This window comes from Eucyclogobius newberryi, unplaced genomic scaffold (genome assembly GCF_026437365.1).
Source record: "Eucyclogobius newberryi isolate DKJ021-1_F unplaced genomic scaffold, fEucNew1.0.hap1 SCAF_19, whole genome shotgun sequence".
NCBI classification, from domain to species: domain Eukaryota; kingdom Metazoa; phylum Chordata; class Actinopteri; order Gobiiformes; family Gobiidae; genus Eucyclogobius; species Eucyclogobius newberryi.
The window spans coordinates 15005032-15021004 of record NW_027315823.1 but is presented as its reverse complement, the minus strand read 5'-3'; the positions used below and the strand labels follow the sequence as shown (position 1 = coordinate 15021004).

Here is a 15973-nt window from a genome sequence, read left to right as displayed (position 1 = left end):
GAGCGTTGTGCGTAAAGTGTGCGTAAAGGTAGTGGACGCGTGTGTCTCATTGGGGCACAAAAGGCTTGGAAAAATAAAATCATAATTGCTTAGGCTCTTTCTTAGATTTTTTTCCCACTTTTCTGTGTTTAATTATATATTGTTTTATTCTGTACTAAAGAGTGTGGGCCTAGACCTCAGCATGGCCTTCAATAAAAACTTGGACCTGTAATCTAATTAGGGGGGGAGAATTTAGGGATTTAGGCCTATTTGACTGTGGTAAAAAACAACATCAAAGACAAAGGAGGGTCGTCTTATTATTATTATTTTTTGTTGCAATTGTGGGTTCTATTATGATGATTTCACTGCACCAAATCTGTATCTGTGATGAAAGTTTTGGTCAACAGCAAACGTCGTGTCTCTGGGGGGTTCTGCAGCAAAAAGAAGACAACGGGGTGTTTATTTGAAATAGAGCCGCAACAATAGCATCATTTATGGAGTAACATTATATTGCGTAATGAGAAGCAGACACTCTGAGTTTACGTTTGTCTTTAACTATCACCAGAGCTTCACATTAAGCCGCGAGTTGCCCTCTGCTGCCACCCTGCGGTCACTGCCACACGTTACAACACGGTGTTTTTGATTGTTTTTGGATACACGTCAGTATGTACTATTTGAAATGGCAAGTATGTTCTGTTTTTACACAGGTTATTGTTGTTCAACGTCATTAATAATAATCAGACTTGTTTGGTTATTTAAAACATAATTTCCCCCTGTCTGTCAGTACTTCCCCTTCTACTCTGAACAAAACACAAACGCATTTAGTTCGAATTGTAACCGTTTTCAAGCCCCTTACATATTGTGTTAATTTATTCATCAAACAAATATTAATCATAAATACTAAGAACATTATAAAATGTGTACAATGATGTATGAAATTACTTTGTATAGAACAGCCATTCATGAACACTCCACGTTCTATTTTAAAACTAATGAAGAGATTTATTGATATACTTCAAAAATCCTAATACAAAATGTGTCACATCAAGATATCAGAAATGTCATATAAGAAAAGTTGAAGGTCTTTGATATTACATTGACATTAGTATTCAAGCCTGTATGAACATTTGATTTTTTTCCATACACAGCTACAATCATATATTTATTCTTTAGGTGGAGGCTTTAATATCTGTCTTTTTTGCCTCTGTTGTAGTTGTAGAAGTAGCAGGAGTAGTAGCAGTAGTAGTAGTATTCATGTTCACGATGTAGCTCCAAAAATATAATTCCAAATCAGTAAATAGAGACTCATTTTGAATTACTGTGAATACTTGAGTTGCCGTTGCTGTGTGAACGTGAGAGAGGGACTGAGAGCACAGTCTGTACAAACCCACAGCTACAGCTTGAGTATCAAATTGGGCTTTAAAAATATTTGCCTTTTCGTGCCTGACGAATAATCCCCTACAAATAATCCCTGTGGATGCTGATCTCAAAGGCAGACAAGTCCCGTCACCTCAATGCCCTTTTGTGCATTTCTTGGTTATGAAAACACACATTTGAGTTTTATTTCTGATCAATAGAAGACGCAACTATTTGCAGACTATTCACAAATTCACCTTTACACGTTTGTCTTTGTATTCACGGGTTTCAACTTTTGCACTGGAAATATAAAGTCTGATTTAATTATAATTGTACATTTCAGCGACGTACCTACATTGTTTTTGTATCGTTCTGATGTAATCCTTACTGCAGTCTTATATTAATACACGGCAAATGGAAAGTATTTGACATATTTACTACTGTTCACAAACAAAAGATACCAAACAGATTAATTACATCTTTAATAAAAATAAACACTACCATTTTGTTCAAATAAATACCAATTTAAATTGAAATTGTGTCAGAGAGCTGTGTCAGTGTGGTCCACTAGGGGTCAGCAGCTGCACAAAGTATGGCCTTGACGTAAAAAGGTGTCGATGAATGCAAACTCAAAGGACAAAAACACACCAGGGAGGTATAAGGTAAAGGCTTCAAAACAAAAACTGTGAAGAGTCAGGGGAGCTATTAAGACAAATGTTTGTGATACGAGAACACAGCTAAGAGCGGTTGAGGACGTGAACAGGGAACAGAGACACAAGCGAGGCATTATTTATAGAGACCGACGAAGTTTCCTACCAATAACAGAGACTGTGACGAAACTGTTTTTAATTGCTTTATTTAATACACTTTTTGAAGTATAAATGTCACCCATTACCACAGTTTAAAGGCCCTGTATGTGTTTTTTTTCCCTCTGTGACATTTCTGTACCTTCACCTCCACTTTGACAGTTGTTAAAATATCCGTACAATTAATTCACCTTAAACATTGAGATTTTAGGGATGATTTAGAAGTACACAGTAAAATATGCACAATTGGGTGTTAAGTGGAGAATTATTTTAGACATTTTATATTTACAATCCACATTTGTGTCTCCAGATGCGAGGTAAACATGTTCAACTCACATTTAGCTCTTACCGATGACAAATGTAATGTCGATTTAGTCTTGAAAAACATAGTACAAGATGGTCGAGTTGTTGATGGTTATGTATGCTAACATGTGCTAGCTTTGTTTTGCCAAGCACATCGACTCAATAATCACTGGAAATGTGGCGGTTTATCACAAGATCAAGTCGGTGAGAAAGAAAAATGTCACACGGTATCTGCTTTTTGCCGTCTTGCTTAAAAGCGAGCCAGACCGTTTTTTGGGAGCTAGAACCACTCGCGGCCCACTTTGGACTATGTTCACACTGCAGGGGCAATGCAGATTCCGTCCCATTTGTCAATAAACGGCTATAGTCATCTTTATCTTTTGTCCTATATAAACCAATGTCAATATTTTACTTTTGTCAAACTTTACAAAACCAATTCAGTTTAAAACATCACTTTTTAAAAAGCAGTTTAATTCCAGTCTTTTCCAATTAAAAGACTGGAAAAGAAAAAAAAATCATATTCAAATCAGATGTAGTTTTACATATAAAAGTGGCCAGGGTATATTAATCTGATTCAGGCCGGTCATAATGTCATGAAAAAATCCAATCCAGGTGAAATTTAGGAAAAAGAATGCGAACGTAAACATCTTAAACGGGTTCACTTAAGACAATAGAGACACATTCGGACCATAATATGAATGTTCAGCTGTCATTGTCTTTATTTTTCATACAATACACACCTCACTTTTAAAATGGATTTGCATACTAGTAAACGTTTGTGATAATGCAAGAAACAAAAGAAAGCATAATATGTCAAACCAACTTACTGGTTCAGCATGTTCCGAGAAGAAAATTTGACTTGTGGCCACCAAAAGTCCCTCTAATATTGGGAAACGCTGTATCAATGCAAAAATATAAGTAGATTTGTGAATGAAGGTGTTAAAAGTGATAGGGTGTGTGTGTGACCCAGTTGGACGTCTGGTCTTTGGTGCGCTTGGCCGAGGTGTGGCTGGTGAAGAGGGATTTGAAGACTTCAGATTTGTCCTGCATTTCCTGGATGGAGCGTTTGGAAGCGCCGCCGCTTTTGGAAGAGCTGGGACCGGCCACATCTTCAAGAGAGCAGAAGAAAGGATATCATTCTCGTGGTCTAACATGTTACGTTTGCTGAAGTTTGTGACGGTCATTATTATTATTATTAGACCCGAGTGCAACAAGCTGGCGAGAGCCCTATTAGGTCCATAAGGCCGTGCGAAACACAGCCGCGAAATCGAGCGCAAAGCACTCGCCCGCTTCCAAACACTCACTAACACTAACGCACTCTTCCACTCATGCATGTCCCGATGGTCCCGTGCATACTAATTAGTAGTAGGAGAAATTTAACATTACCGCTGTAAACGGGCGAAGCCCATGTGCGCACTAAGGCCTTAGTTATTTTATTACTTGGTTTACGGATCCGTCGCACTTTTTTAACGCACTTAAAATATTTTTTTATAAAGTAGCGCCGACAAAGCAAAATAGCATTAAATTAAATGTAAAAAGCGCTATTAAGTCAAAAGACAAGAGCACGTGAAGCAATTTCTCGCCAAACTCCTGCGGAAGTCTGTGACAGAGCGGGTCTGTCCCTGCGCGTGGTCCCGGGGTGAGCGCGCCCGTCTCCCTGTCTACTGCGTGTCTTTATATCGCAAATACACATTTTAAACCCGTTTACCACATTTTCTTCAGCGCGTTTGGCCGTGACTGGGTGGGTGAGGGAGGGTGCACACTTAAGCGTCAGTTCTGTCCGTCTAAAACACACTAAATCTACTGTTACACACTCCTGCGCGCCGCGTCCTCTTCCGGTGGTGCGTTTTGGGCAAACCCGGAAGAAAACATCTTTTGAAATTGAAATTATATTTATATTTATATTCCGTCCGCCTGTGCAATATATTTAATTTAAAAATCCGTAAACCAAGTAATAAAATAACTGTGGCGTGGTCATCATCCCCATGTAAAGCCCTCGTTTGCGCTAAGTAGCTCACAAATACGTTCGGCAACTCATGCACGTTCCGTGCATATAAGCATGTAATGCAAAAATAAAAAAATAATATTGTATAGCGGGCCAATAACACAAAGTAGGCGGAGCCCACTCAAAAATAATGAAAAAGTGCCTGTCAGTGACCAGGGACCCACACGATAACATAGGAAAGTGTAGAAAAGTTATCCCAATTATTTAGATATATTTCACGGTGTCTGTGCGGCAAAGCCGCAAACTGTTGCTCAAATTCAAACACTTTCCCAAATTTAAAATTTGCTGCCATTGGCGCATACAAAGTCTGAATTGCATCAAATTTGAATCAGTTGATAAACCCTTTGCCCTAAACCTACTTGAAGTGAAACAAATTAATTTAGCACAATAGCGCCCCCTACAATGTGAAATAAAATTTTATATGGGGAGTAAAATATTTAGTTTTTCGAAATTTTATGAAATTTGGAACAAAATTCCATTTTGGCATCCTGATCAAAAAAGTAAATGAGACCAATGTCATATTTGTCAGGGCGTAGCCGTAGCAATGACAGAAACCTCCCATGTTATCCCAATGGAAAAATCCCTAACCCTAATGGAATGGAGTAACCCTAACCCTGGAATAAATGAGGTCAACATAGAGTTTATGAGCAGTTAAGTCACTGTTGACTACTTACCTGGATCGCTGCTTGCGCCATTTCCATTCTCCACAGAGCTTCCTGCTTTTGTTGAGCTCGTTTCATCTACATTGCAAAGCACACAATCGTATCATTCATAATTCCTGACCAAGATGTACAAATATTGTTTTGTAGGAGAAAAACAACCACTCGAACACAAACCTTTAGATTCAGGTGGTGCGGCTCCAGTTTCCACTGCTGCTTTGCTCTTTTTTGATTTCTGAGGAGGAAATAGACATTTCTCATTTAAAGATGACATTGAAGAACAAACACAACTTTATTCTGCATCAGTAATTCTATTTATTTTGATAGATACACCATTGTTAATAATGTTGTTAAATAGTATTCAAAATAGTAAATAGTATACAACAAGGCAGGAGTTTTAAAGAAGTTGTTTCGAGAGTCCGCCGACGTCCAAATGTTTTATTTTTTTATTTTTCCTGTTTTAGCGGATTTTCCGATGTTTTTTTGGCCAAAACCTCAATAAAAATAAAAATGTATTCTGCACCAGCATCTCCGACCTCAGACCATTTCTGGACTACCCCGAGTTTGTCCGAATGTAAGAGCTTTAAAACTCTCGCAACTTACGGCTTCCTAGATCCATGAGTTAACATGAAGGACGCGGGGTGGGCGTGGCTTCGGCTCGCGCTACCCATTTATGAACTCGTGTTTGAACGAAGAAGGTTATGTATCTATGTTGTAAAGCAGTATCTGCTTTAAGGTCAGGTCAAATGTTCATTATATATAATAAAACTAAACGTGAAAAGTATTATACTGTTCAAAATGTGCCTAAATTGTGTTAAAATGCTGCTAAATCTTCTGCTGACTCTTTATTATTATATATATTTTTTGGCACATACCACAGGTCTCATTACTTGTCCGATTCTCGTCATTCAAACTTTGATGTTTGTTTTCTAGTCTGATGCTTGCTGTGGCATTTGTTGCTCCTCGGTCTTGTAATTTTTTTGGGATTCGTCTTCAAATTTGCAATTTCCCCCAACCTCTTAGAGTGGCAGAACTTTGGCGAAGTTGCGGAACATCCACTTTATGTATTATTTGTTTATTTGGTCAGGACAGTGTATGTTCATTTTACACAATACGCATTTTCGGCCATTGTCTCACATTCACTCTCACAAACAGTCGCTTTCATAGACCAGCATACATGGAGACTGGAGGTACAGTGGGTGAACTCTCTTCCCCAAGGACACAACGACATCAAAGTACTAACCAGGCCCATCCTGACGTAGCTTCCGAGGTCTAACGAGATCGGGCATTGACAAGTCGGTCTGGCCACACATATTATTCCGCTGTAGAGTTCTGATTTAATTGCCTTACGTTGGACGACCCGAATATACACGTGTTTTAGTGAAAATGTATGTTTGTTGTTGCATTACTTTTAATGGTGATTGGCAGCCAACTGAAAAGATGCCACCTACTGTAGTTGAACGTCTTCAAAGTATGTGATTTACGTTATACAGTAAAAAAAGAGAAGCTGAGAGAGAAAGTATATGATGTTTGTTGTTGTTGTGTATTTTGATGGCGGTTGGCAGCCAACTACTGTAGTTGTAAGACTTAAAGTATGTGTGTTCCATGCCACACCAAAAAAGAGAGAAAGAGGGAGAGAAAGAGAAATAAAAGGAGAGAGAAAAAGAGACGGGGGGGAAAAAAGCCTCATTACCATACATCATCATGGAGCTGTAATGGAATTCTATCGCTATGGCATCTCTTTGAGGATATGACATCATTGAGGACAAGAAAATGGAATCGGAATGTTACAACTCTGACACCAAACACAAAAGTCCTGATTTCTTGACGCACACCACAGGGAGTCTGAGGACTACGAAAAGTCTGAGGAATAAAGTCTGGCGGTAATGCAACAATTGGATGCCAACCGCCATAAAACAACAACAACAACAACAACAACAACAACAACAACACCACAGGGAACGCACACAGTCGGGTTTACAGAGACTCAACCTTGTATACACTTTATTTTTCCGGTATAGCGTTAAATACATACGTTGAAGACGCACAACTACAGTAGGTGGCGGTAAATGCACCTTTTCAGTCGGCGGCGAAACGCCATTAAAAGTAACAACAACTAGTTTAAAAAGCTTTTTCCACACTTGTATATGAGTATCTTGGTGTGGAAAAACACATTTACTTGAGTTCAATATGACGTGTTAAACCTGTGCAATGTCTTTCACTGAAAGACATTGGTGGATCAAGTAAATGTTTTACTCAAGTATAAGCATATATAATCATGCATAATATAGCATGTATAAGCAAACTATTTCAAAATGATATTACTGGAGAAGATCATTTTTAAAAGTAGGCCAAGAAATAGAAGTAAAAAAGTTACAGCAGGTGTGGAATTACTTAAGTTTTGTTACTCAAAGTAAAATTACAGATACAGGGATAAAAAATGACATGAGTAAAGTACTGAAGTGCCCTTTTCAAAAGTACTTTGAGAGTATTTTATACACATTTTGAGAACTATTAAAGTGATCGTGATAAAGAATTGTGCTGATTTTAAGTTAATCTGAAGTTAGTTAGAAGCAACCAAATTGTTGAAACGTTGAATTTCCGTGTCATTTTTATCTTTACGTCTTTGTTTGCTCCAACTCTTTGCATTAAAAAAAAAAACCTCAACAATTTCTGCAGGTCTAAAAAATGTAAAAGTAAAAGGTAATTGTAAGATTAGCAGTCTGGACATAACATCCATTTTATTTTGAAATTAATGTACTTGGAAGGACAAAACAATAAATAAAGGACAAAATCAGGTACTTCATAGGAAACAGTTGAAAAATGAGACAAAACTAAATTGAAATTAATAAAACTATAACTAAATAGAGCTATTGTCTCTTGTAGATTTACTCATAGTGAGAAGAGAAACTCAAGGAACAAACACAAGTAGAAGTAAACATTTTAAATAGTTACTCAAGAAAATGTCCTATCCATCTCTACTGTTACACACTTTGCAACTTTACTTTACTACAAGACACTCTTCTGAACTACACCTGGACTTAATTCATGACATATTTGTGCATTTCAGTTATGCAGACAAAAAAGTCAACAATGTCTGGAAAAACTACATTGAGTATTGCCAAGATCAAGGAATCCATCCCTAAAAATTACCAGTTCCTCAAACTTCTGGGCAGCGGAGGATTTGGCAAAGTCATCCAGTGTCGCACCAAAGACACTCGGCGTGAGGTGGCTGTTAAAATGCCATTATTTAAACAGGACACAATGAACGAGGTAAGCTCCAATCGTTGTTATACTTGGTTCAAGTAAATGAGTATGTTAAATTATTTTTCCCCTGTGTTCAGATTGGTCTGCTGCGTCGGCTGATGAAAGAAGGGATGGACCAGCGAAACATCGTTAAGTTCTACGAGGCCTTTGACACTCCTATGGGCAAAGCGATTATCTTTGAAATGCTGGACATGAGTTTGTTGGGTTACTACAAGCTATTTAAACCCCTCTCCCTCTCAGATACCCGCTGCATAATTAAACAGGTATATATTAGGTAAAGTGATTCAATAACTTGGATGACTCATTATAGATACAAACTAACTACAAAAGTGTTTCAAGCCGCTATTTATTCATTGCAGCCATGTGGTTTTTTTTAACAATGTTGTACTTTTATAAGTTTTTGGAGATAATAGAATAGATAATCTCTATTTTCTTCTGGAATAATTTATATCTCACTTCAAAATGTGTTTTTGTGACAGGCCTAGCTGAAGGCCTTATAGAACGCATGAATATTGTGATGGGAAATAATTGTATTTTTATACGTCGGTGTAATCCCTCATTCGTCCAGGCGTGTTCCATAGTAGAAAAAGCTTCAGTTGTAGTCATCTGGACTCAGTTAGACAAAATATATTTTTTCTAACTGAGTCCAGATGACTACAACTGAAGCTTTTTCTACTATGTATTTTTATACAGATAATTTGCCCATTTATTTCACATTTAAGATATATATGAATAAAATTACACATTTGTGCAGGTTGCCACCGCTTTGGAGGTGCTGAAAGACTGGTCCATAATCCATGCTGACATAAAATTCGACAATGTGATGGTTGTGGACCACATTCAAAGGCCAGTGCAGGTCAAACTCATTGATTTCGGTTTGGCCATGCACGCCTCTAAGGCCAGAAGAGGCATGAAGATCCAAAACACATGCTACAGGTGAACTGTGCCACTCCTGCTCGTCTCATCAAACACTCTTTTATCTGTCAGCCCATGTCATGCCTTTCTTTCTCCTACAGACCTCCTGAAATCATTCTGGGTTTGCCTTTCAACGAGTCCGTGGATGTGTGGTGTCTGGGAACCATGGTGGCCATCTTGCTGTTTGATGGCAACCTGTTCCCCAACAGCACTGAATTTGAGACAGTAAGTCTTTGGCCAAGTGTAGAGCTGTAAATGTTATGAAGCCATGGGCCAAACGCAGAGCTGTAAATGTTATGAAGCCATGGGCCAAACGCAGAGCTGTAAATGTTATGAAGCCATGGGCAAACGTAGAGCTGTAAATGTTATGAAGCCATGGGCCAAACGCAGAGCTGTAAATGTTATGAAGCCATGGGCCAAACGCAGAGCTGTAAATGTTATGAAGCCATGGGCAAACGCAGAGCTGTAAATGTTATGAAGCCATGGGCCAAACGCAGAGCTGTAAATGTTATGAAGCCATGGGCAAACGTAGAGCTGGAAATGTTATGAAGCCATGGGCCAAACGCAGAGCTGTAAATGTTATGAAGCCATGGGCCAAACGCAGAGCTGTAAATGTTATGAAGCCATGGGCCAAACGCAGAGCTGTAAATGTTATGAAGCCATGGGCCAAACGCAGAGCTGTAAATGTTATGAAGCCATGGGCCAAACGCAGAGCTGTAAATGTTATGAAGCCATGGGCCAAACGCAGAGCTGTAAATGTTATGAAGCCATGGGCCAAACGCAGAGCTGTAAATGTTATGAAGCCATGGGCCAAACGCAGAGCTGTAAATGTTATGAAGCCATGGGCCAAACGCAGAGCTGTAAATGTTATGAAGCCATGGGCCAAACGCAGAGCTGTAAATGTTATGAAGCCATGGGCAAACGTAGAGCTGTAAATGTTATGAAGCCATGGGCAAACGTAGAGCTGGAAATGTTATGAAGCCATGGGCCAAACGTAGAGCTGGAAATGTTATGAAGCCATGGGCAAACGTAGAGCTGGAAATGTTATGAAGCCATGGGCAAACGTAGAGCTGGAAATGTTATGAAGCCATGGGCCAAACGCAGAGCTGGAAATGTTATGAAGCCATGGGCCAAACGCAGAGCTGTAAATGTTATGAAGCCATGGGCCAAACGCAGAGCTGTAAATGTTATGAAGCCATGGGCCAAACGCAGAGCTGGAAATGTTATGAAGCCATGGGCCAAACGCAGAGCTGTAAATGTTATGAAGCCATGGGCCAAACGCAGAGCTGTAAATGTTATGAAGCCATGGGCCAAACGCAGAGCTGTAAATGTTATGAAGCCATGGGCCAAACGCAGAGCTGTAAATGTTATGAAGCCATGGGCCAAACGCAGAGCTGTAAATGTTATGAAGCCATGGGCCAAACGCAGAGCTGTAAATGTTATGAAGCCATGGGCCAAACGCAGAGCTGTAAATGTTATGAAGCCATGGGCAAACGTAGAGCTGGAAATGTTATGAAGCCATGGGCCAAACGTAGAGCTGGAAATGTTATGAAGCCATGGGCAAACGTAGAGCTGGAAATGTTATGAAGCCATGGGCCAAACGCAGAGCTGTAAATGTTATGAAGCCATGGGCCAAACGCAGAGCTGTAAATGTTATGAAGCCATGGGCCAAACGCAGAGCTGTAAATGTTATGAAGCCATGGGCCAAACGCAGAGCTGTAAATGTTATGAAGCCATGGGCCAAACGCAGAGCTGTAAATGTTATGAAGCCATGGGCCAAACGCAGAGCTGTAAATGTTATGAAGCCATGGGCCAAACGCAGAGCTGTAAATGTTATGAAGCCATGGGCCAAACGCAGAGCTGTAAATGTTATGAAGCCATGGGCCAAACGCAGAGCTGTAAATGTTATGAAGCCATGGGCAAACGTAGAGCTGGAAATGTTATGAAGCCATGGGCCAAACGTAGAGCTGGAAATGTTATGAAGCCATGGGCAAACGTAGAGCTGGAAATGTTATGAAGCCATGGGCAAACGTAGAGCTGGAAATGTTATGAAGCCATGGGCCAAACGCAGAGCTGGAAATGTTATGAAGCCATGGGCCAAACGCAGAGCTGTAAATGTTATGAAGCCATGGGCCAAACGCAGAGCTGTAAATGTTATGAAGCCATGGGCCAAACGCAGAGCTGTAAATGTTATGAAGCCATGGGCCAAACGCAGAGCTGTAAATGTTATGAAGCCATGGGCCAAACGCAGAGCTGTAAATGTTATGAAGCCATGGGCCAAACGCAGAGCTGTAAATGTTATGAAGCCATGGGCCAAACGCAGAGCTGTAAATGTTATGAAGCCATGGGCCAAACGCAGAGCTGTAAATGTTATGAAGCCATGGGCCAAACGCAGAGCTGTAAATGTTATGAAGCCATGGGCCAAACGCAGAGCTGTAAATGTTATGAAGCCATGGGCAAACGTAGAGCTGTAAATGTTATGAAGCCATGGGCAAACGTAGAGCTGGAAATGTTATGAAGCCATGGGCCAAACGTAGAGCTGGAAATGTTATGAAGCCATGGGCAAACGTAGAGCTGGAAATGTTATGAAGCCATGGGCAAACGTAGAGCTGGAAATGTTATGAAGCCATGGGCCAAACGCAGAGCTGGAAATGTTATGAAGCCTTATCTAACACAAATGTGTAATTTTCCCCATAAAGCTGAAAGTAATGCTGAAACTCTTTGGCAAACTACCAGATTACCTCCTTAGTCGTGGAATGAAGACGCACCGATACTTCAACTATGATAGCAGCCATTGGAACTTAATGGTAAATAGAATTACATTTTCTAATATCACAAAAACAATACATTTACAAAACAATATAATTTTGATTTCCAAATGTTTTCTTAGACTGACTCGCATGTCATGACTTTGTTTGACTGCGAGATTGGTACCTACTTTGCAGAAAGCTACAATTCCTTCCAAGAACTGTTTGAGGTATATTTTACTGTTCAACCTAAACCGACTCCTGAGCAAATACTGATGTGTTCATGATTGTTTTATAGGATAAATTTCAAAAGTCGAGCGAGAAGGACATTATGGAAGCAGCCTCAGACCTGCTCAGAAAGATGCTAGAAATGGAAACTCCTAATAGGATTACTCCCTCACAAATCCTCCAACACCGATTCATCCATTCTGAAAGGTGTGTTTGATCACATGTCACGACTCTTTAACATAAATGTTCTCTTATTGCAATTTGACCCATGTAAAAGCCAGTAATGAACAATGATGAATTATTTTTTTCTGTCAATAGTGAGCCGTGTCCAGCAGTAAACACTACAACACAGCAAAGCCTGGACCTGGATGAAGAAAACAGGTAATAAACATACGATTTCAAAGTAAAGAAAGGTTCAAGATCAATCTTGGATTACATATGGTAATTGTCAGTCTTTGTCCTTAGTGACTACATCAACAAGCCTTTGAACCATATGGGGATGAATAAAATCCTCCCTGAAGGATACCAAATCACCAAAATGCTAGCAAATGGAAAATTTGGCCAAATGGTCAAATGTTGTCAACCACAGAGCAAGAAGATTGTTACAGTCAAGTTGCCTAATTCCAACAACAGGACTCAGCAGGAGGTAAGTATGAACACTGATAGTGTTAGAATCATTGTGAGAAGAAACATTAACATTTTACCGTCATACACAATTACTGACACCAAACAACAACTCAATTCTTTTCCATTAACTGCATTTCCACAACCTGCCAGTGTCACATTTTGAACCCTTAATTCACGTAAACAATCATACGCTCGTATTTAGTCAGGCTTTTAGATAGGATTTGGAAACATAGCTTCGGCATTCTCTGGACCACGGCTCGGCAGCCAATCAGAGCCAAGCACACAAATTTCATCGACCAATCAGCGCGCAGCATGCAAATTTTCGCTTGTAAACATTCAATTTTAATGGCGGACTATTGTCAACTGCTTCCCGATTTAATGACAATATTCCCTTTTTTTCTAAGATTTATTAATAAAATGGCCGTCCCTGCACTCGAAAATGGCCTTCCACATTTTAAAATACCCCGTCCAAAATACGGGAAGACGGGTCTCTATCTAAAAGCCTGAATTTAGCCGCATAAATTTATGAATTGACATCAGCGTCACACTAAGGCCCATCTACACCGCTGCATTGGAGCGACACAAAGCCAAAATAATACCAAGGTTTATACTTGTGGAAGTTCTTCACTGCTGTACTTTGGCATAATAAAAACTTTAAATAAAATAAAAGTCTTTAGCTTGGCAGTAAAAGATATCAATAGCATTCTTAAGGCCAATGCACAACAGGACACCGTGCCGCATGGAAACTTCTATTATTTTCTGAGTGTACAACGAACTCGTTGAATTGGTCTGAAAAAAGGATTTTACATTTGGGTTCACTTTTTCAGAGTACAAATTGAGTACAAATTACTTTTTTGTACCTAAAACTCTCAAGATTATATTATTTGATTATACTGTAACTTGAATAACCACAGAAAGTGATAACCATCTCATTATCACATCACTAGCTAACACCCACTGACTGTTTTATGTTCCATTTAGATTTGGTTGCTTCAAAAATTTGTGGATCAAGACATGAACCACCAAAATATTGTCACATTTCTTGACATCTTGGATACCAGTCGTGGGCAGGTCATGGTGTTGGAGAGGCTCAACATGAACTTATCTGAATACTATGACACCCACTACCCTCTCCACCTAAGAAACATCCAGGCCATTGTCCAACAAGTAACATGTTCAAATAAATGTAAGGAACAAACATGGAAATGTCTTTTTAATCCAATGTTACAACTATTGCAGACGGCCACCGCCTTACAGGCCCTGGAGTCCATGGGGTTAATCCATACTGGTGTCATGATGGAAAACATCTGGCTTTGCAGTCAGAAAGATCAGCCTCTCCAGATCAAACTGGCGGAATTTGGCGCAGTTATTTGGAGGAAGAAGGCAAAACCGGGCATGACGGTACAACTTGTCAAGTACAGGTAGGTAATACTGTTAAATGTGAGAAAAAGTGATAACATTTGCTTATTTTTTTTGTTCTAGAGATAAATTTCACACTTGATTTTCATACAAAAGAAAAGGCTGTTCAATTCCACAATGATAATTCAAAAACAAACATTTGCATAGACAATAATTTTAGTAATTTTATTTTATTTACCACTTTATAATGACTGCACCTTTATCAGTCTTAATAAGCATGAACAAAGACTTAATTAAGTAATTACTAAGCCTTAATCAAGGAGTTAGGGTTCAAGTATTTAACTAAAACAAAACTTCTCAACTCTCATCTAAGAATCGAAACGTTTTGTTTTTTCTAAAAACAGAGTCCAGATGACTACAACTGAATCTTTTCAGCTTTCCAAGTCATAATCTTATGAGATTAAAGTCAAAGCCAGAAAAAAGTCGTAAATGAATGAGAAAGAAGTTGTTAATTTAATGAGAATAAACTCAGAATTTAATGAGCATACAGTCATACATTTATGAGAATAAAGTCGTCGTTTAGGGGCCGGTGTCAATGTTCCGATTCAAAGTGACATGAGCAGTTCATTTCAGCACCACGGCCAGGACTCGGGCTTGGATGAGTTGACAGTTTAGAACTACATAAAAGCCTGCAATAGATGTTAAAGTGTTTCCTGGCCTTTAAAACGATGTCTTTCATGTGTGCCGATTACAAGACAAGACTGCAGTTTAGCCGCACCTTTCCTGTTACGCATCATTCACAAACTGTTGGATCAAACTTTCTCCATGGCGTATCCGTAGTGCACCATGGGCTCAAACACCAGCCGTGCTCCGTGCCACAGCCGCCCGCAGACAGGAGGAGCAGCCTCTGCATTATATTCACACGTTCTCTGCTCTTCTATAGTGTTGTTTCTCTACGTGGGCACTTCGCGCACAATCACTATTCTTACGTGCTCAATGTGTGCACTTAAAGATTTATGCACTGATTCTAACCTTTTTGTCATCCCTTGGACAAACTCAGTAAAACACACAGAACACAAAACAGCTGTCTGCAGTCTGCACTTCCACTCAGCTCCTCCTGTCTAACACTGGGATCATGTTTGGCACAGCCAAAAAGCGCACACACCATCATCCATACAACTGATTCCACCTCTTACAGCCGAGTAACACAACTACAGCCTAACACACCATGCAGCCCAGGCTGATGACTACAATGAGAGGCACCCAACACGTAATTTTGCACATATATCCCAACTGTGGGGCACTGTAGCTCCACAAGCCCGTATTGCTCTGATGTAAAACCTCTGCACACAAAGAGCAGTGACTTTGTAAAAAAGGGCTCTTATACTCCGTCGTACCATTGAGATGTATCACCTAAAATGTTTTACAGTATGGCATTACACATGACATTTTCTTCATTACTATGAATAATGCATTCTGACAGATCTGATCTGTAACATGGCCTCTGTAACTCTTAAAAAAATAAAATAAAATAAAACAAGCTTGTGGCAGAGCATGCCCCAGAAAATGTATAAAGTGAACCTTCAAAATAATTGTATTTTTTAAAATATCACCATGTGGTCTTATGTTAGTTCTGATTAAGATAAGATAATCCTTTAGTTCTGATTATGGCCCAATGTCCTAATTATGTTATTTCTTCAGTATTGATAATTGTAAAATTTA

At 39.4% G+C, this 15973-nt stretch overlaps 2 protein-coding genes across 2 annotated transcripts in view; one reads left to right on the top strand and one right to left on the bottom strand.

Moving 5' to 3' along the window:
* Positions 1 to 2965: 2965 nt before the first annotated feature.
* rtf2 (replication termination factor 2) overlaps positions 2966 to 15973 on the bottom strand; it is a 52548-nt gene continuing 39540 nt past the window's right edge. Inside the window, exons 7-9 of the mRNA XM_072451823.1 lie at positions 5286 to 5343; positions 5124 to 5189; positions 2966 to 3553 (exon numbers count right to left, since the gene is read on the bottom strand). Of these exons, the coding sequence (XP_072307924.1) occupies positions 3384 to 3553; positions 5124 to 5189; positions 5286 to 5343 (294 nt within the window). The 3' untranslated portion in view covers positions 2966 to 3383. The remainder of the gene's footprint in view (positions 3554 to 5123; positions 5190 to 5285; positions 5344 to 15973) is intronic.
* Positions 8196 to 14393, top strand: LOC140366240 (homeodomain-interacting protein kinase 2-like). The gene is made up of 12 exons (XM_072452907.1): positions 8196 to 8381; positions 8453 to 8638; positions 9130 to 9311; positions 9392 to 9515; positions 11990 to 12097; positions 12181 to 12267; positions 12336 to 12472; positions 12584 to 12646; positions 12731 to 12911; positions 13874 to 14059; positions 14132 to 14313; positions 14375 to 14393. The coding sequence occupies exons 1-12, from the start codon at positions 8202 to 8204 to the stop codon at positions 14391 to 14393; spliced, it is 1635 nt and encodes a 544-aa protein (XP_072309008.1). The 5' UTR covers positions 8196 to 8201.

Coding starts and splice junctions, on each gene's coding strand:
- LOC140366240 (XM_072452907.1), top strand. CDS start 8,202: ATGTCTGGAAAAACTACATTGAGTATTGCCAAGATCAAGGAATCCATC. Junction 9,312..9,391: donor ATCCAAAACACATGCTACAG/GTGAACTGTGCC, acceptor TTTCTCCTACAG/ACCTCCTGAAATCATTCTGG. Junction 12,098..12,180: donor GCAGCCATTGGAACTTAATG/GTAAATAGAATT, acceptor ATGTTTTCTTAG/ACTGACTCGCATGTCATGAC.